Genomic DNA, 21,717 nt, shown 5'->3' on the forward strand with positions numbered 1-21,717 from the left:
GTTTGGAAATATAGCAACTTAAATTCTGAAGCTCTATAACTACATAAAAAGGCATGGAAACTTAATATGTTCAGAACTTAATGTTGATTTCGATATGCCAAATGCCAGGTGAAAGTATCAATTGTGATTCCCATCTTTCTTTTATGTGCAACACATGTCAAATAACTGAACATTTTATGCTTCCTTGAAGTATGAATAAAACATAGAAAAAAATACTTATCCTCGTGCTTTAAGAATTTTTCTCTTTCTTTTCATAATGGATGTTAACATTGAGAGATGGAGGAGAGGGCCTGAAATTAATAGGTGTCCACAAACCAGGTAGCGTTATTTGGTATAGATTGATGGAATGAGAGTGGAATGTTGAGGAAGAAGTTAATATTATGTGGAACGAGACGGCTGAGTGCATTAGGAAAGTGGCAAAAGATCTATGAGCTGGTCAATATCCATAAGGTCTACCTAGATTTCTATTTAAGGCAGATATGGAGCATGCATAAACTTGCATCAATCAGGACTTCTATATCTTCTTGCTCTAGCGCATGTGATTTGGAGAAAGATCGCAAAAATGGATTAAAGCATGCATTTCGTCAGCTAGGTTTTATCCATTATAATCTCCAAAGGGTTTCTTCCTGGGGGAACATGGATTGAGGTATGGTGATCGTCTCCTCTTCTGTTTGCAGTAGAGGGTGAATCATTATCTTGAATGATTATCAGAGCTAATAGCTTGGGTTACGTCCAGGGGATGTGCTCGAATATGGGGATGTGGTGGGTTACTCATGCATGTTATGCTGATGACATTTTTCCTTGGTAACATGTCGACTGAGGAAGAGTTGATGTTCTGAGACATTGATTTGTGTTGAGGTGATACCAGGCTTGAGGGCAACCTCATCAAAGAGCAGTATCTCAGGCATCAACATTGACAATGTTGTGGTGGCCCAAATTGTTGGAGAAGTGGGCTCTGGTGGAGCTGATTTTCTTGTTAAACATTTGGGTCGTGTTCCTATGTTCTTGGGTAGACCTTCCAAGGCTCTGTCGGACCTTATCAAAGAAAATTTTCACAGAAGACTGGCTAGGAGGAAGGAGAAATTGCTTTCTTTGGACGTGAGATTTATTTTGTTAAAAATGGTCTTGGGCTGCCTTCTGGTCTACTGGTCATCAATGCATTGCCCAGTGAGGGTGGCCCAAAAGATTGAATCTCTTCAAAAACAATTTCGGTGGAATGATGAGGGCAATGCATGTATATTTCACCATGCATCTTGGCATACAATTTGTAGGCCATTATGGTCGGATGCTTAGGTGAAGTATATTAGAACAGTGAACATTGCTGTCTGCAAATGTAACTGGTGGATTGGGAGTGGGAATGTGGTAGAGGTAGAGCCGTAGGGGTGAAAAGGTTGTTGGCTTGGATGCGACATCATTGTTGTGTAACACAAGGACGGGTCATTCATTTGATGAGCAGTCTCTTAAGCGCAAAGGCTTGCATGCAAATTTTCTTGGTTCAAAGTCGGAGAGGGGGCCTGTGGTAGAGTTTGGAAGGACGCTTGGTGCTCGACCAACCAAATCTGTGTGGAATTTGAGGATTTGTATGGGATCGCACTGGACAAAGATGGGCTCATGACTCAAATGTATCAGAAAAAAAAAAAACTAATTGGTGTCCTACATTTAGGCATGATCCCAAGGACTCAGAAATTGTTAATTTCACTAATTATTTTTTTTTTCCAAAGAGGGGGTTTCAAATCCACGGTGAGAGCTTGGATTACCTCTAAAATCCTTCCAAGAGTTGCATGTGTAACATGTATGTCACCGGACTATTATTCTATTGCGCACATGGCCCACAAATGATGTCCCAAAACAATTAGATTATCAATTGCATCACTATAATTACTTTAATATGATGATCAGCACCGTCAAAACATTGTCCATGTAAATCAATGGTTAAAAATCGTTGGTTAGTCACTTGGACATGAATTTGTAATTGTGGCCCATCCAAGACTTGTAATTTCATCATTTTCGGGCAAAGCATATATTTCAGCGAGCTTATTGTAACCATTGTGTTAAGCATTACATACGTTCACTAATTAGAGATATTAAAGTTGATTTAGTAATTAAATTCAAGCCCCTGTGAATATACCATACATAGCTACTTTTGGATTAAAGTTGATTCCCAATCCAAGGTGCCAAACACAATAGGAGGATTTCAAATCCAGGGGGTTTCAAATCTAGGGGATTCTGAATAGGGGTTCCAAATCCACACTCCCAAACAGGCCCAAAGTTTCTTGGGATTGTAGTGATTTTTTTTATTTTTTATGTTTTTGAGCAATTAGTTTACTTTTTGATATTTTATTTACATGTTTTATTGGTTTTTTGCTTTTACAGGGGTATTTGTAATTTACAAAGTAGGGAGTTAAAAGCAAACAGGTTTTTCATAAATGGCATTTTTGCAAAAGACCAATTTTTAGACTATAAAGGTTTGGACGTCCAACCCTAGCCTTTTTTTTTTATGTGATGTTAATAAAAAAGCTTGAAGTTCTCCTCTTTCTCATGTTTATAGAGAATGTGGGGTGAAACCCTATTCGGTGTGAATCCGAATGAAAACTACCTTAGTGTGAAGCCTACTTCATCCATCTCTTCTCAAGCTCCAAAGGTATTTTATCACATCTTTTCTCTCTCTTCCTCTAAAATCTTCTTCTCCTTTATCTTTTTTCTTTTTTCTTCTTAAACCCAAACCATCCCACAACCCATACCCAAACAAAAAGTCAATCCATACGTGAGAATTCATACATTCATATGACTGTACGGCAATCCGTACAAACTATTTTGTTAACCTCACTTCAACCATTTTCTTACATCCTTCTTTATTCTTCTTTCTTCAACCAAAACCTAACCTAAAACCCTAGATTCCCCTTTCAAATAAACCCTAATTTCATATTTCCCCAAATTCCAAACCTAACCCTAACCCTAATTTCCCTAAAACCAGAATCCTTTAGAATCCCTTTAGGACTTAGGTGATTCCCTTTAAAATCGTTCTACCCTCATGTTTTGGATGGAATTTCTTAATTCCATTGGGCCTATTTCGAATTAACATCTTACTAGTTCCTTTGTACGAACATGTGGTAGCCTAGGATTACATATAATTGTTTGTTTGATTAATTATTTGGTTTATGATGAGTTTGCTGAAATTTCATACTTTTGTTGCTCATGTTTTAAACTGAAAATTTGATTTCATCTATCATCCTAGGTTAGAAAACCATCCTGCATCAGACACATTTGGAGTTTGCACGATGATGGTGTATTCTCGGTGAGAGTGCTAGGCTATCTCATCTGATAATCCCCACATCATATCCCTCAATATATATATATATATATATATATATATATATATATCCCCACATCACCTCTTTCCAGGTTGGAATGATATGGGCATTTAAGACCAAAACATTTATGTGAATGGCATGTTTAAGGAAATTTTTTACATTGATCAGCACCAGCACAAAGGTTGTTGCTGCCCAATAGGCGCATGTGTTGGGTGTTTCCGGAACATGTTTTCCAGCTTTTTGAGAGCTGATCAATTGCTGCTTGGGCAGCATCGGGAAATGATTGTGGGACAGAACTTTTTTTGTGGTTAGCTGGTTGATTGGCTTGAGAGAAACAAGAGAAAATTCCAAGGGAGATCATCCTCAATCTGGATTAGTCTTAGCAGCATAGCAGAATGTTGGTAGACTGGGTGAGGGCTGGTCATACATTTACAGGATCCACGACGGCTACAATCATGCAAAATTGGGTGGAAGTCCTGCATTTTGACTGGACTTTATAGGCCCCTGCTTTGGTTCTAGTAGTGCTTTAATGGTTGGGGTTGCCTGTGCTATCTTTGTCAGACTTGGTTGTCTTAAGTTGTAGCTTTATTTATGTGGGGGTTTTCACTTCATACCCCTGATACTGCAAGCTGTAGGCTCCGACTGCCTGCTCTATTGTACTTTTAATTTTGTTTTTATTTCTGAAGGATTCATCAATAGAAGAAGTATCTAGAGGGAAAAGGCACTCATATATAAGGAAATTTGATAGTGGAATGATGAAGTCTAAAAGGGTATTAGCAAGAAAAGATCATGTTTCCAAGATTGGCAAGCAACTAGAAACAAGAAAATTTTAGAAGAACATTGAAATGCCGGAAAAAAAAAAAAAAACTAAGAAAATAGTGAGCCCAAGGCATACGATAATCCGTACAATAGATTAGGGACGAGAAGGTGAGAAAGATGTCTTGATCCCTTGCAAAAGTGAGGGAGATGAAGAGTATGGACCTAGAACATGTTAGTTGCGTTGAGAGTGATAACCAGAGGGCATTGGTTAAGGACAATAAGATCAATAAAAGGAGGAAAAGTTGTTTTCAGAATCTGCTAAATGACGAGCAGTCTAAGAGCAAAGGGATCAAGAATCATAAACTCAAATGAGGCTGGAGAAACAAGATACTTTTGTCGGATAAGCATATCTAAAGTGAAATACAAATTGAGAAAGATGAAGCCAAGAAAGGCCCTAAGACCAGATGGGATGGCAACAGAGGTTTGGAAATGCACAGGAAATACCAATTTATTTTTGTTAACAAAACTGTTCGGTAAGATTGTAAGATCGAAGAATATGCTAGACGAATAGAGTAAAAGTACCATGGTACCTGTTTATAATAATAACAAAAACATAAACAACTGCACTATCATGTAATTAAACTTATTGTGTCATGAAGAGTTAGAGAAAGCATAAGATTGGGTCCCTAGAGAGTTAATCTGACTGTTGCTGGGAAAGAAATAAATCTTAAAGAGGATATATTGACATGATTAAGGATATGTATGAAGGAGCAGTAACAAATGAGAGGACCATGCACTAATGGAGAGACAAATGAGTTTTCAATTATTGAAGGCTTACACCAGGGGTCAGCATTGGACCTGTATCTTTTTACATTGATTATAGATGAGCTCACAAGGCATTTACAAGAAGAGGTCTAGTGTATGTTCGTTGTAGATGACATAGTTTGGTTGAAAACACAACGGTGTAAACACAAAGCTAGAACTTTAGAGGGGTGCCCTAAAATCAAAAGGTTTGAAACTTAGTCAATATGGAAAGCAATTTTAGTAACAGTAAGAGTGAAAATGAGGAATGAATAAAGAGATTACCGAGAAGTACATCAAAATGACCATTCTTTGATATCTTGGGTCGATAATTCATGAGAACGAAGAGATTGAGGATGTTATTACTTGTAGAATTCAAGTTGGGTCGAAGAAGTGGAGGCACGCCACTGGAGTTTTATGCGATCATTGTGAACTAAAGTGGAAATTTTATAGAATAGTTATAAGACCAACACACTTTATGGATAGAATGTTGAGCAGTTAAGGAATAACATGGTGGATGGGTGAGCATAGCTAAAATGAGGATGTTGAAATGGATGAGTGGCAAGATACAAAAGGACAGAATTAGAAATGAACATATTCGAGGCAACTTAGGAGTAGCACCAATAGCTAATAAGATGAGAGGAAGTATATTTAGATGGTTTGGTCATGTGTAACAGAGAGTCAGAGACAAAACTATGTCGGTTAGGAGTGAGTCAGTTCAAGTCAATGTTTAAATTATCGGCGAAAATATCGAATTATCGCCGATATTTTACCCCAAATTTCGAATCTCTACCGGATATCGGCAAGATTTCGCCAATTTTTTCGATTTTTCGATAAAATGGTGAAATTTCAACATTTTCGATGATTGTCTACAATAAAATCAAGCATATGTCCAGCTTAAATGCTGGAAAATCTATAAATAAAAAAAATTTTAAAAAAATAGAAAATACCTTCGAGAAGTTTTGGAAGATCTTCGGTGGTTGGATTGTGGATTGACAACTCCGATCTTCAAAAGTACGAAATAAACCCACAAGTCTTCTAACAGTAATAAATTCTAAGAATTTCGGTGAGTTTTATCTAATCTTGCTTGATTTCCGTAAAAAAAAAAATATATCCATTTTCTCGGTGAGAATCGACGTTGAAGATGTTTCAAACTGGATTTTAGGGTTAAAAAAGGAAAAGGGTTTCGGTTTCCCTTTGCTTACGGAGGATTTTAGGTTTCTGCTTCCCTTTGTTTACGGAGGATTTTTAGAGTCGGGTTCCTTTTTTGATAAGGACGCGCGACAACTCTCTAGGGCCCACTTCAACGTATGAATTGTATATCTACGCCGTCCATCCATTTTTCCATGTCATTTTAGGGCATATGCCCAAAAAGAAGCATAACTGGATCTCAAGTGGACTACACCACAAGAAACAGTTGTCATTAAACATCCACCATTAAAAACTTTAAAGGGTCCACCGTAATGTTTATTTCATATCCAAGCTGTTCATAAGGTCACACAGACCTGGATGAAGGGAAAATACAAATATCAGCATGATCCAAAACTTTTGTGGCCCACATAAATTTTTTAATGGTGAATGACCATTGTTTCTTGTAGTGTGGTCAGTGGTCCACCTGAGATTTGGATCTGTTTCATTTTTCAACTCATGTCCTAAAATGAGCTAGCAGAACAGATGGACGGCGTAGATATACAACACATACATTGAGGTGGGATCCACAGCCGGATTCTATCCCACCCATGCTGATGGTTCAGCGGAAGCGAATTACATGGTGTGCCACACGCACCAACCTCCATGGTGTGTTGACGCCACCAATTTCTATGAGCCCCACCATGATTTTTTTGCTATATCCAAGCCATCCTTCCATTTGGCGAGATCACTTCAGAGCTTGAGCCCATAAATGAGACAGATCCAAATCTTAAGTGGACCCCACCACATAAAACAATGAGGACATTGATTCCCACCGTTGAAACCTTCCTATGGCCACCATGATGTTTATTTGCCATCCAACCTATTCATAAGGTCACGTAAATATAAGATTTATCCAAAACTTCTGTGACCCCTAAGAAATTCAATGGTAGGCCTTCAATCCCCATTGCTTTCTATGGTGTGGTCTGCATGAGCTTTGGATATGTCTCGTTTTTTGGTTCAAGTCCTAAAAATATTTCGGCAAATAGACTAACAGTTTGGATATAACAATGATCATATCGGGGCTCACAAAACTTGGTGACATCAATATAGAGGTTGGTGGTGTGCGGCAAAGCAAACCACGCAATCTGCTTCCCAGTTCTACAGCGTAACAAGACCTTTCACAGGAATGCATTGGAAGTTAGGGGGGGCCATGGGCCCAGCATGATATTTGTCAGAAATCCATCCCGTCCATTCATTTTGCCCAATCATGTTGGGTCATGAGCTAAAAATGAAGACCATTAGATTTTTTTATTTTAACTGTCCAATAAATGTCCACCAACTGGATATTTAGATGATTAAAAAAAGCTTAATTTGGATTCATGATATAGCTTAAGTAAGATACCATAATTTGAACAATTTAATTTGACACTTATGTGCCACGTGTTCAATTTCTAGTGCCTATAAATAAAATCCATTTTTATATTTTTTAAATAAAATAAATCTATTTTTAAGATAAAATAAATTATTTCTTTCTTTAAATGGGGCCCATTATGGCCTGATTTATTACATGATGAGGACAGGCTAGCCTAATGGGACCCATTAGGATCCACTGGGGCTGTTTAAAGGAAAATAAAGTATTACACTATTTATTTTTAATTTTTGGATTTATTTTAAAATATTTTAAAATATAAATTAATAATGTATTTAATGAAAAAATATTAAAAAACCTATCTGTATGGATTATGTAATGAATGGTTGGATTGATGGGTAAATGGGATGGATGGAAGGTTGGATGTATAGATGGGATGGATGTTTGGGTGGATAGTTGGATGTATAGATGGGATGGATGGATGGGACGGATGGATTAGAATTACGATGGGTTGATGGATGGATGGATTAGAATTTGGATGAGTTGATCGATGGATGGATGGGATGGGATGGGTGGATGGGTGGATTGGATAGTTGGATGGATGGATTGGATTGGATATGTGGATGGATGAATGGATGGGTGGGTTGGATGGATGGGATGATTGGATGGGTATATGGTTAGATGGGTGGATGGAATGGATGGATGGATGGATGGGATGGGACGGTTGGATGGATGGTTGGATGGTTAGACGTATAGATGGGATGGATGGATGATTGGATAGATGGAAGGATGGATTAGAATGTTGGATTTATTATAACAACACATGCTTAGGCCCCATTAAATGAAAACTCATTACGTAATTTTTTTGTAATTTTTTTATTCCTAAATATGTAAATATGTGTATTTAAACATCTCCTAAAGTTTCACTAAAAAAATCCACCATTTTTCCTAAGTTTCCCCGCATTTCCGGTTATCAGCGATATTATTGGCGATAACGATATTTTATCTTTATCTCTGTCCAGCGAAACTTGTAGCAATACCGACAACTCAAATACTAGTTGAAGTCATGGTTTGAAAAATCATCCGATTCGACTCGATATCACCCGAGTAATATCGGTTTCAGCTGGAACCAGTCCATGTTAGACCCCCTCTACACATAATACATGCGACTCGGTCCAAATCATTTCGAATTGGAATGAATCTAACTAGATTAGAGCAAGTTATGCGAGTTTGATTCTAGTCCAATCCTCCGAGTGCTATCAAAGAACAGGAGAAGGAGAGAGAGAGAGAGAGAGAGAGAGAGAGAGAGATCACTGTACATCTATCATGGGTATCAAATCTCCCAAATTAGTCTTTATGCATGTAATGAGCATGTGGTTGTGGTTGTGTATGGATGATCATGCTCAGCCATATTACCCAGTCTCTAGTCCCATCACCTTTTTCTTTTTCAGCCCCAATGGGACACTTGTTGCTTTTTCATTGTTGCGCCTCTCAGGCAAACAGCTGTCAACAACCTTTTTCTTTGGAAGGAGCTGTCAACAACTTTGGAGGGCTGGACTACTGTGATAATTTAACATCATCTAAGACGTCATGGTGACTGTTTGACCATACATATGGCGCAATCGTACAGCAATTCATACCATCCAAATCCACAACCCAATTGGAGATCTTACATAACCCAAAATTGTATAGAGAAGATGATAGTATCAATCTGATTTTCCTTTTGATTTGGAATACTCACTATTGTATTTTTACCATCCATTTGATGGCCATCAATTGGATGGCTATGACAGTGTTCACAGTCTCGTAATCGATGCATGTATCAAACCCTTGGGATACGGAAAGATATCAGTATCGCAAAGTGAAATATTGCATGTATCGGGGAATGTATCGCTGTCTAAGGGAAATACTGAGGAAAGATTGGGAAAATGATGGATTTTTTTAAATGAACTACAGGAGATGTTACAAGAGACATGATTACACACTTAGAACTCAAATTATTAGAAAAACAAGTACGTATAATAAAGTTTCCATTGTAGACTGTCCTAAATTATGCATTGTCTGACAAAAGTGATACACTTATATCTAGGAGTTCATAGGCCACACAATACAAGTACCAAAACATAAACGATACATCCAAAAACCAGGAAAAAACAAAAAACAAAAATAGATCAGTAAATTTTTTTTAATGATTTTTTTTTTTCTATTCTTAATTAAAAATAATCTCTTTTTCAAAATTCAAGACACCATCTCCAATCCATAGATTGGCCTATAAGTAGTGTCTATTGACTTCTTGAGAGGCATCCAGGGCAAAGAATGTGAAAGATTGTAAAATTTTATCTTTGTTCAAGTTGTAATTTTTGTGTTGTATTTTTTTCCGCTTTGGCTCTTGTCATTGCGGTACATCAATAAAATCAATTATTCTTCAAAAAAAAAAAAAAACATGATTTTGCATGCAAAACACGCATAATCATATTTCTTAACTTAATTTTACCAATTTGAAGCAAAAGAATGTAGTAAATACAAATAAAATCACAAAAATCTTACGAAATGGATTCCAGTCCTTTCTCGCTCTTCGAACATAAATCCACAGTTTTTCCACCCGAACCTTCATTTCTCTCCAAACAACTCAAAAGAAGTTGTCTAAATCCTACTACAAAGGGATTCCAACAAGGGGGGGGGGGGTTGGTTTGGGGAATTTTTTTTCATTTTTTCGGAAGAGGGGTGCATTGCCTCAATGTCGATATATATTGCATTTATCGATGATATTCAGGAATATTTGTAAAGGGACATTGCGATATTTTACAATATATCGAATGATACATGCGATATTTTACGATATATCGAATGATACATGCGATATTTTTATCAATACAGGGGAATTTCACAATGCCCCCCCTGTGTTTTGTATCAGGCCCATGCAATATCGATAGTAACAGCTGATAGCATCGATACTGCAAACATTTCCTATGATTGCTTTGCCAGGCTGATTTTAGATTCCATTATCCATCCAAATGTATCCCACAACTTGGACAGTATGTACACAAGTCCACATGTTAGCTGGATGAGTCAACACCATTTTCAAAATGGTGGAAAGCAGTGAATTACCATAAAATTCTAACCCCAGGTTTGAAAACGGTAAGCATTCTAAGAAAACTACTTCTCCCTACCATTGACAAAGAGAGCAAGGCGGTTGAATGCTCGATGACTCTTCAGAAAGCTACTTTCCTCCCAAAATGAGGCACAAAATGCTCAGTCTTTAATGTACATTGTCCAGAGATATTCATTATAAAATGGAAGGGGCTTTTTCTTTTCTTTTCTTTTTTCCTTTTTTATCATTTTGAAAACATATTTTTGACTTGTTTTGGGCAACTCATCCCTTGTCAAATGAGACATATTGGTAGCAACTATAGTTGTTCTGATACCCCAACAAGTTGCCCTGAAACTGATACTAATCCATGGTCCAAGTTAAAGGCCCAAAAGGACATAGGCAGAGGTATTTAGAAAAGACTTGATAAACTGAGGTTTAATTGAGGAGATGGTACTTCAAAGAGTGGAATAGTGGAACACGATTTGTGTAGCTGACTGCTGACACCAATCGTGTTGGTTAAGGTTTAGATGATGATGATGAATAATGATTTTCCTCTCCTACCCTCCTATCAGGGTGTCCCGTATCCGTTACAATACGGGCGTATTGGCCGATACGTATTGGTAACAGCTGTGGCCGTTACGCGATACAGAGCCGTGTTACGGTCACCACCCCCCCGGATTTTGTAGCCGTAACGGCCATTACTGTTTTAAAACTTCTTTTTTCTAAACTCTTCCCAAATCATTCTATTGCTATTTTCGACCACTCTTAGTTTGATATTACAAATAAAAACAACTTATATTAAGGATTTTCTTAATTCGAAGCTCTGTGGGCCATTTTCCAGAAATTCCTCAAAAATAGGTATTTATACTTTTTATCCAATGTTTTGCTATTTTAATGGTAGAATATGATGTGTTAATCATAATAGAAGATATTAATGTCCATTTTACAGATTGTTGTTATCATTTTATATTTTTTTATAATTTTTTTCTATTTACGCACTATTTTCGGCCCTTTTTTTTATTCAAAAAATTATTTTTTATTGAATGTTTTGATGTTTTAATGGTAGAATATGATGTGTTAATCATAATAGAACATGTTAATGTTCATTTTACATATTGTTATTGTCATTTTATATTTTTTATGAATTATGAAAAATAATTGCAAACACCTACACATGTAAGATATTTTCATATTACATTCATTCTAATATATCTATCATTGATAGTAGATAGTTAGAAAATTAAATATATAAGTTTTGTAGTCAAATCCAGGTTGTCTGGTTTATAAATTCATCAAACAGTCCGATACAACTTCTCACCAAAGAGTGGACCGTTACACCACCATAAACATGTTCCAATTTATAAATGAATGCATATTTGGAATGCTTAGAATATTCCAGATTTAATCCATATTATTTTGGCAAAAAAAAATAATTTTACACCGTTATGGGCTGTTACGCCCCCGTATCCATATCGGTATCGAAGGGCACCGTTACGCCAACCGATACCGATAGGGGATACCTTGCCTCCTATCATGCTACAGTGTGCAGATTGGTTCTGATGTCCAATGGAAAATAAAAAAGAAAACATCAAACCTCAAAACAAGGCGAGTTGGACCAATCTCTACACCCTTCCTAGCACGGGCATTCACTCTATTGAAAAACAGCCAATCAGGAAAAATAGGAAGTCCTTGCTCCATGTTGAACACAAACTGCGATGAAAATGGTGAAAGACCGAATAAGAGAGATTGCAAGAACAGAGCATTATGTATATTCTATAGTCTCGAGCACAGAAAAGCAACTCAAAAGTAAGGAAAAAAAAAAGCTAACCACTGAAGAATCCTGATCACCAGAACCAGTGTAGACAGTCTCAAGTTTAGCTAGAAGCGTGTCATCATAAGCATTTCCACTGAAAATGAAATTTGAAAATTAGTGTATAATAAAAATGATGAAGTATCAGATACTAACGTTGCACCATTTTGAGCTCAATTATGGTCATAAAGAGGCAAGATGAAACATACAAACCTAGAAGTCAATGGACTGCTATAGAAATCTTTGATCCTGGGTCTCCCTTTTTCGTCACGAGCACCAGCATGCTAAGAAAAAACAGGGTTACTGGAAGTGAACATGCAAAGCAACAAAACTTGCAGCTACGATAAAGCTAACTCCAGTATTTAGTGCATATATTTATAGCTAGCTGTTATTACTCCCAAAAACAAAACATAAGAATGGCATACCGCCATTTGCATACCGCCATTTGCATAGTTAGAAAATGGCATGGGGGACTTTTTTAGTATACTTGCTTGTTTTTATTTTGGTTGCAACTACACCTCATGTTGGAGTTTAGAGGCTTCAGTAAACATTCCATAAAAGGAGAACAGTCAAATCCCTTATTTGCTTGACAAGATTCAGATACACAAGATGTAAATTGCATCTTGCCAATAATATCATAGGATGAGTGCAGCTTATCTATAAAAGAGTCAATGTCAATGAGCTTAGCATGTGTTCACATAACTGTGCAATTAGCGCACAATAGTCAGTTAGTAGCATTTTAAATAGCTTACCCACAAAACATGTAGCATAGCTTAGCCTTCACGCTATGTAGCTCATGAAAATAGCTTACACTGCATGCTATGTAGCTTATACTACAAGTTATTGAAAATAGCAATAAGTCACATGTAGCCTACACTACATGCTAATTGTGATAAGCTACATGCTATGTAACTTATACTACAAGTTATTTTCACTAAACATTAAGATTAAATAATGTCTGTCAATGATTTTTTACAGTTTTCTATTTTCAATAGAAACTAGGTAATGTTTTTAATGATTTTTGTAGAATAGTACAAGTAACAGTATCAAATCAGTTCTGTTGCTATTTCTTTTTCTTTATACTTAATCATTGGCCTATTTTCCTATTATTTTAGGATGCATTTGGTTGCACCAAATATCTTGAACTTTCAAAGAGAAACCAAGAGCAGCCTGAATTAAAAATGTAGCAGCTTATGCATCATGTTTTAGAAAGTAAATGCTAAGCTACACGCCATTGGCAATTTAAAACATTGGTTAAAAGCATCCTAGATATGGTTGAGTCCATAAACAAGAATCAGCCTAGTCATTTGTACAATCAATTCCAGTGTAAAAATCAATTCTCGATATGGTCCAGGGAATTCTGGTCCTTTATTATTACTACTTTGGTCTCTTCACTATTATTTTCATCATACAAATAGCCCATTGAGCCATGATAGTTATTGTATTCTTGTTATTTATTGAGTGCCCCCAGTGTTGTCATGTGCGATCGCACATTCGAATATGCGATCGCATATTCGCACAACCAGTAGGAAATCGCATATGCGACAGTAGCATATGCAATTTCCGCAAATATGCGAGAATATGCGATCACATATGCGATGTATGCGATCGCATATTCGCTAACGGTCAGAAATCTGACCATTTTCTGACCGTTAGGATTTTTATTTTTATTTTTATTTTAAAAAAAATTTTAAAAAAAGAGCTGTATTTTTTGTCTATAAAATGGGATTCTAAACACTCCTACATGCACTTAAAGTTCAAACTTTCTCTCTATCTCTATTTTATACTCTCTTACACTCTCCCTTACATAATTCCAACTTCCAAGCCCCAAGCCCCATCCATATTTCTTTCAAATTTGAAGTTTCAATCAATGGACAAGTACAACTGCAAGATTCAAGAATCAAGAGACAACCAAGCTCCATCCCTTGAACTCTCTTTCTAATTTTTCCAAGTTCTAAAGATCATAATCATATTCACACAGCCATCACTCTCTCTTTCTTAAAGTTTCTTTACATTCAAGAAACTCAAAAGACTCAACTTACATTACAAGTTGCAGGTTTAATTTATTATAGTTTGAGTTTCTTCCAGGTTCTAAGTTCTAACATTTTTTTAAAGTTTGTTACTTTGTTGCTTACAAGTTACAAGTTACAACACAACTTACAAGTTACAAATTACAACACAACTTACAACAACTTACAAGATACTTACAAGTTACAAGCTCAAGTTATAAGTTACAACAAGTCTACAATATTCCAGACTCAAGGGTCAAGGCAAAAGTGAAGACAAGAAGTGAAGAATTTGTGTTTTTGTAAATTTGTAATTGCGTGTAAATCTCTCTCTCTCTCTCTCTCTCTCTCTCTCTCTCTCTCTCTCTCTCTTTAGTCTTTATTTACTTTAGTTTTTAGTTTACTTTTTAGTACTAGCAAGTAGCAACTTACAATCAATACACACACTACAAACATAATGTCTTCTTCCCAATCTTCCTCTTTGAAACCCAAGTCGAATGACCCGGGTTGGAAGTATGGGCACTATCGTAGTGTTTCGGATAAGAGTTATATAGTATGTGAGTTATGTGGGTATGTGGGTTCCAGTGGCATGGCAACAAAATTACTCCAGAAATCCGAAGGGAGATCATGGAGTACATGGATAAACAGTCAAGAAAGAGATACGATAGTGCCCTACGTCACGAGCAGTGTTCGAAGTATCGGTATCACTACAAGTTTCGCTGGCCAGGGATACGGAAACAATATTGATATCGTTGATAACAGGAAATGCAGGGAAATGTGGGAAAAAAGGTGGAATTTTCAACGAAACTTCAGGAGATGTTCAAATGGACATATTTGCATGTTTAGAAATTAAAAAATTGCATAAAGAATGCATACATAACAAGTTTCAATTTAATGGGGCCTTAAAAGCACGTATTGTTGTAAGAAATCAGTCCAACCATCCAACCTTCCATCCAAACGTACATCGATATTGCAAAATATCAACAACACATGATATTTCACCGAGAAAACACCAACAATTGGAAAGGAAACGAAAGATTGTGGTCTCAATATTATGCATGTTGCGATATCAAGATATTATCAATGACAAATTGAACACTTCATACAACCATGCGCCCATGAAAAAAAGTTGAAATAAAAATTTACTATTGAAATATCGTCAATACACTTATGATACAAGCATTACCTAGAATTTACATAGTCGAAAATATTGGCAATTACATTAGTGAAATTGATAGGTTAGCGATACTTAGCGATACATTGCTAATACCTGGAATTTCTAATACTACCAGCATTATTGGTATCGCTGAGCTGGAGATAAAGATAATATTGGAGATACTTCGATAATATCGGAGATAATTCGAACACCGATTACAAGAAATATATGCAACAAGACCCATTTGAAGATATAAACGTGGTTAATGTAGATGAAGCTAGTCCGACTCCCCCTACTTCGACGGGCCAGTCTAGACCACAACCACAACCAACAATCTTGAAAAGAGCCCGAGGGCATGGGCCCGTGGATAGATGGTGTAGACCGCACCCCGAGGATGTAGTCGACCAAAGGGGTCAAGGCAAATGGCCGGCTCAAACAACTTTAGAAAATCGATATAAACAAAAAGATAGGAAAACCACTATTCAATATATTGTTAAGTGGTTTTACCAAACCGGCATTGCTTTCAACGTTGTTTAATCGAGAAGCTTCAAAGTAATGGTTGAGGCTATAGGTCAATTTGGACCTGGGCTTAAACCCCCTTCATACAAGGTGTCCCGTATCGGTATCGGTTGGCGTAACGGTGCCCTCCGAAACTGATACAGATACAGGGGCGTAACGGCGCAATTTTATTTTTTATTTTTGCCAAAAAAATATGAAAAAATATGGATTAAATACGGAATATTCTAAGCATTCCAAATATGCATTCATTTATAAATTGGAACATATTTATGGTGGTGTAAAGGTCCACTCTTTGGTAAGAAGTTGTATCGGATTGTCTAATGAATTTATGAACCAGATAACCTGAATTTGACTACAAAATTCATATATTTAGTTTTCTAAATATCTAATTTATATACTTAACAATTTGATATCATTTCTCCCAATAGTTCTTTAAAAAAATGAAATTAAATTCAGGTAGATGGCGTTGCCAATTTGGGGCTGACTTGGAAGACCAATCCATGCCCCAAATCAGCCTCAAATTCATGCAATTTATTGGAATTATCCCACTTATGAATTGGTGGACATTTATTGGATAGTGAATCATGAAAAAAAAAAAAAAATCAAAAGGCCCTATTTTAAAAAATAAGAGTCCACAAATTAACAATTAAACTATTCAAACAATTTGATTTTGGCATTATGAGTTAGCAATTACAGTCCATAATTTAATTGGTAAATTTTAAGTTAATACGTGTCTTGTGTACAATTTTTTAAGGGCTCAAATTAGGTGGGACTCGGATTGTGAAGTATTGAAGTATCGCACACGAGTGTCAAAGTTTTTTGGGCCCCACCCATGATGAATGTGTTATATCCACACCGTCCATCCATTTTGCCAAATAATTTTAGGGCATGAGCCCAAAAATGAGGCAGATCCAAAGCTCAGGTGGACTGCACCATAAGAAACAACAATAATTAAACGTCCACCAGTAAAAATTTATTGGGGGCTACAAAAGTTTTAGATCAAGCTGACATGTGTGTTTTCCCTTCATCCATGTCAGTGTGACCCTATTAACAGGTTAGATGGAAAATAAACAATACAGTGGACCCTAAGAAATTTTTAATAGTGAGCATTCTATAACCACTGTTTCCTATGCTGTGGTCCACCTGAGATTTGGATCTTACTAATTTTTTAGATCATGACTTAAAATGATGTGGCAAAATGGATGGACGGCATGGATAAAATACATATATCATGGTGGGGCCCATGTGGCACGTGTACCATTTATTAAGTAGTTGTCCGTTAAAAGGGTGCCGCGTACCCAGTCCATTCATTTGACGTCAGCAATTCCTGTGGGCCTGATCATGAGGTATGTGTTATATCTAAACTGTCCATTCATTTGACGAGCTCGACTTAAGGATTGACACGAAAAATAATACAGATCTAATTATCAAGTGGACCACACTGCAAAAAGCAGTGGGAGATTGAACGTCTACCGTTGAAACCCTTTTTGGGATCATAGATGTTTTGGATCAATATGAAATTTGTTTTTCCTCTTCATTCAGGTCTTTTTGACCTTACGAACAGATTGGATGGAAAATAAACGTTACGGTGGGCCCTACGAATTGTTTAACGGTGAAAATCATTATCTCCGCTGTTATTTTTGGTGTGGTCCAGACGATCTTTGGATATGATTCATTTTTTGAGTAATGCTTTAAAATGATCTCTAAAATTAGATGAACGGTGTCGATATAATAAATACATCACTGTGGAGCCCATGTAACTTTGATCTCCTTTGAACCGTTCGTACAACTCGGAGCTCGAGGAGTGTCAACGCTCATCTTAGCATGACACGTACTTGCAGCAGCTACATAGCTGGTGTGTGGTACACCAGCAAATTTGCTTCCCATTTTATTTCCGACGCCAAATGAAAAAAGAGGAAAAGAAGAGGGAAACCGAAAAAGAAAAAAGAGGGAAAGAAGAGGGGGAGAGAGAGAGAGAGAGAGAGAGGGAAGAAGAAGAAAAAGGCCGCAGCCGCAGCAGTCCAGAAGAAGAAGAAGAGGAAGGAGGAGGAGGAGAAGAAAAAAAAGAAAAAAGAAAAAATGTACTTTTTTTCCCTTTTTCTTTAGCCCGTAACGGCTGTTCCTGGACGTAACGGCCGTTATGCCCTGTAACGGCCGTTACGGTCACAAAATCGGGGGGGTGCCCGTTTCGACCCCGTATCGCGTAACAGTGTCAGCTGTTACCGTTACATATCGGCCGTTACGGCCGATACGTAACCAATTTGGGACACCTTGCCTTCATATCATGAAATAAGAGAGACATGCCAGAAAACCAAAGTTGATTATACACGATCCTTTATAATTGAATATAAGGAATCGTGGAAAACATATGGGTGTTCATTAATGGCCGATGGATAGACCGATAGATCCGGTCGGTCTCTCATTAACTTTTTGGTAAATTGTCCAGCTGAGACAATGTTCTTAAAGTCCGTGGATGCATTGGGTCATTCACATATAGGAGTACTTATTTAGCTTACTAGATAATGTAGTTGAAGAAATAGGTGAGGAATACGTTATAAAAGTAATTACAGACAATGCAGCCTCATATGTAATAATTGGTCATCTTCTTATGGAGGAGATGTCATTTATTTTGGAACCCCTATGCGGCCCATTGTGTTGATCTTATATTAGAAGATATAGGTAGATTATTTATAAATGTGATTATAAGGGCTAGAAGAATCACAATCTTTATGTACAAACACGCCCTTCTTCTCAGTCAAATGAAAAAACACATTGGGGTTAACTTGCCACGTCCAACAGTCACCTGTTTCGCTACAGCCTTTTTAACACTACAAAGATTACATGCGAAAAAATCAGAACTTATAAGCTTTGTAGTGTCAGCCGATTTTACAAGTGGGCCTTGGTCAAAGAAGGCTGAAGGGAAACAGGTTCAACAAACAATCATTTAGCAAAGTTTTTGGACACAAGTGGTAAAGGTGTTAAAAGCATCCAAGCTCTTAGTCACTGTGTTGCAATTGGTGGACGGGGATGAGAAGCCTGTAATGGGTTACATATATGATGCAATAGAGAGAGCAAAAAATAAGATCATGGACCATTTTAACTATAGAGACCGTGACTACAAGCCCATTATAGATATTATAGATAGAACATGGGGCAGCCAAATGTCATCTCCATTGTATTCGGCTGCTTATATCCTTAACCCAACCTGTTTATTTGCTTCTGCTGATCTAGTAGAAGACTTACTATGCATATGGTTGGATTTATTGATGTGTTGGAAAGACTAATTCCAGATAGAGAAGAACAGGACAAGATCTCAACTTTACTGGACTTCTATACAAAGAGTGAGAAGATATTCTCAAGGGATATCATCATCAGGCATCGGATAATGAAATTACCCAGTTAGTACTATACTATGAATGCCAGTCCTACAAATAGTTTTTTTTACAATGTAATATACAAAGTAACTCTAACCTACTTAAATTGCTTTTCTCAGTGATTGATGGGCTGCCTATGGAGTGGACCCGAACAAGAAGGATCCAACTCTAAAGAAGCTAGCTATGAGGATTATTGGACTCACATGTTCTGTCAGTGGTTGCGAGCGCAATTGGAGCACGTTCGAGGCGATAAGTTTGGTAATTGTAATTTAATTTATAAACTTCAATTTTTTAGTGTAAGGCATAAGCTAAATTAATTACCTAAATAGCTAATACCAAATGCACTTTCTTTCATGCAGATTCACACCAAGAAAACGAATCGCCTTAAGCAAAAAAAGCCCAACGACTTCGTTTTCGTCCAATACAATCAAAAATTGAAAGAATGATTCCAAACTATGAAAGAAAAGCCTGGTTTCTTTGACCATATCTGCTTAGATGAATTGGATGCAGATAACGAGTGGCTCGTAAAGACGGAGGATCCGGTATTTGCTGGAGAAGACCTGACATGGGCACAGGTTGAAGATGCCGCATACAGATCGACACCTGGAGAAGTGATGCAGGACAATTAACCACTTGCTCTAGAAGCTCGAACTGTTAGAGCATGGCGAATTAATCCCTTTATCTCATAGCCCAGGCCCCACGTCTTATGGGTTAGGACCTCGGCCAAACCCCCCTCGTGGGCCCCAAATCACATGGTTACCTCCTCACACGGGCCGCCCACCCTGAGTGTCGCCACATCCCACAGGCTACCCTACTAGAGCCCGATGTGAAATGCGCATTAATCATCCCCGGTGAGGAGTCTCGAACACAAGACCTCCACCATGGGCCCCGCCCACCCCGAGTGTGCCCCTGCATCACACAGGCAACCCCACTCAAGCCTAGTGTGAAAATGCCCCTACTTTCAGAAGGTACCACTCAAAGGCAAAGGATGGGGGGAAGCCAAGGGGCGAGTAGTGGCAGTCAACCCTTTGAAGAGATTGAAGAGATGGAAGGAGGAGATAATAATTATCAAACTGAAGATCCGCCATTGGATGTTGATGAGATATTAGTACATACAGATGATGAAGAAACGGAAGAAGAAGAAGTGTAGAAGAAAGAGATGACTCGAATTATGATGGTGATGATGACGATGGTGGTAGTGATCAAATGCCACAATGGCAAATAGATCAATGTATATAGTGTACGATTAGATCAATAATAAATAAATAACCTCTTCATTTTGTTTACTTATTCAAGTGTGTTGATGCTGATTGTTGTTGACTGTGCTGTTGAATGTTGAATGTTGATATTTGTTAACTATATTGTAGAACGTTGATGAATGATGACTTAATATTTAATTCATTATTTAATTGGTTTTATTTTATTTAAATGTATTGCAAGGGCATATAAAATTATTTATCTATTAATTTAGGAAAGTCCCCCCTACTTTCTTATATTTTATTCATTTTTTTCTTAATTTCTCCCTATTTTTCTGATTTTTTTAAATTTTTTTGAACAAATTTATATATATATATATATATATATGCATGCGACCGCATATGCGCACAAGCATATGCAATCACACACGATCGCATATGCGATTTGACAACATTGAGTGCTCCATGAACAAAATCACACAAACAATTCATTTGATGAATGGAACAATTTTCTAAGCAAGCAAACATTTCAGCAGAGCCCACAAATGAAATCAGCTCATATAACTTTAAAGAGATACAGGCTGGAGACCATAGAATGGAGTTCTTTCTCATATTAAACAGGAAAAAAGAGAGCAGAAAACTTATAAAGTACTTCTAAGCCAAACAACGACACAAATGATATGGTTGTTTGTGATGAACCTCCTTTGTTTAGATGGGCACGACAACAATATTAACACGAAAGTAGAATACCAAATCACCATAAGGTGAAAGACAAGCTCAGGTAGGCAAAGAAAAGGGTGATTAATGAAATACCTGGAAAATAATTCCTGCTGTTCCACTCCATTTTGGCCTGATAGGTTGACTGTATTCAATTCCAGCAGTAACCCGACCAATGGTAATGCTGCCATCAGGTTGGTTCCTATTGTTCCCATGGACAAGTGTTCCAGGAGTTCTTGAGTTCTAAATTCCAGAAAACAAAACTGTGTCATTATAACTGCATACTGTTATTAATTAATCCACTGGATAAAATTATTGATCACCTGAATCATGATAGTTCTAGATGTCCGTTTATCATCTCCTTCAATCCATGGGTCTGTATAATTGATGCGAAATATCGAGTCAATTTGCCCCCTTTCTAGTGAAAGGTTAAGTTTTTGGTTCCGGCCTAAAACATTCCTATGAGAATACGCAAAG

The 21,717-nt window shown here is 37.1% G+C and overlaps 1 protein-coding gene across 3 annotated transcripts in view; it reads right to left on the minus strand.

The window, feature by feature from the left end:
- Nucleotides 1-21,717, minus strand: part of LOC131229710 (outer envelope protein 80, chloroplastic) — a 71,518-nt gene that overhangs the window by 4,433 nt on the left and 45,368 nt on the right. For all 3 annotated transcript variants that reach the window (XM_058225704.1, XM_058225703.1, XM_058225705.1), the window contains 5 exons: nucleotides 21,564-21,717; nucleotides 21,337-21,483; nucleotides 12,486-12,556; nucleotides 12,291-12,369; nucleotides 12,057-12,172 (listed from right to left, as the gene is read on the minus strand). In XM_058225704.1, the coding sequence (XP_058081687.1) occupies nucleotides 12,057-12,172; nucleotides 12,291-12,369; nucleotides 12,486-12,556; nucleotides 21,337-21,483; nucleotides 21,564-21,717 (567 nt within the window). The remainder of the gene's footprint in view (nucleotides 1-12,056; nucleotides 12,173-12,290; nucleotides 12,370-12,485; nucleotides 12,557-21,336; nucleotides 21,484-21,563) is intronic.

The sequence above is a fragment of the Magnolia sinica genome, chromosome 16 (assembly GCF_029962835.1).
Source record: "Magnolia sinica isolate HGM2019 chromosome 16, MsV1, whole genome shotgun sequence".
Taxonomy (NCBI): domain Eukaryota; kingdom Viridiplantae; phylum Streptophyta; class Magnoliopsida; order Magnoliales; family Magnoliaceae; genus Magnolia; species Magnolia sinica.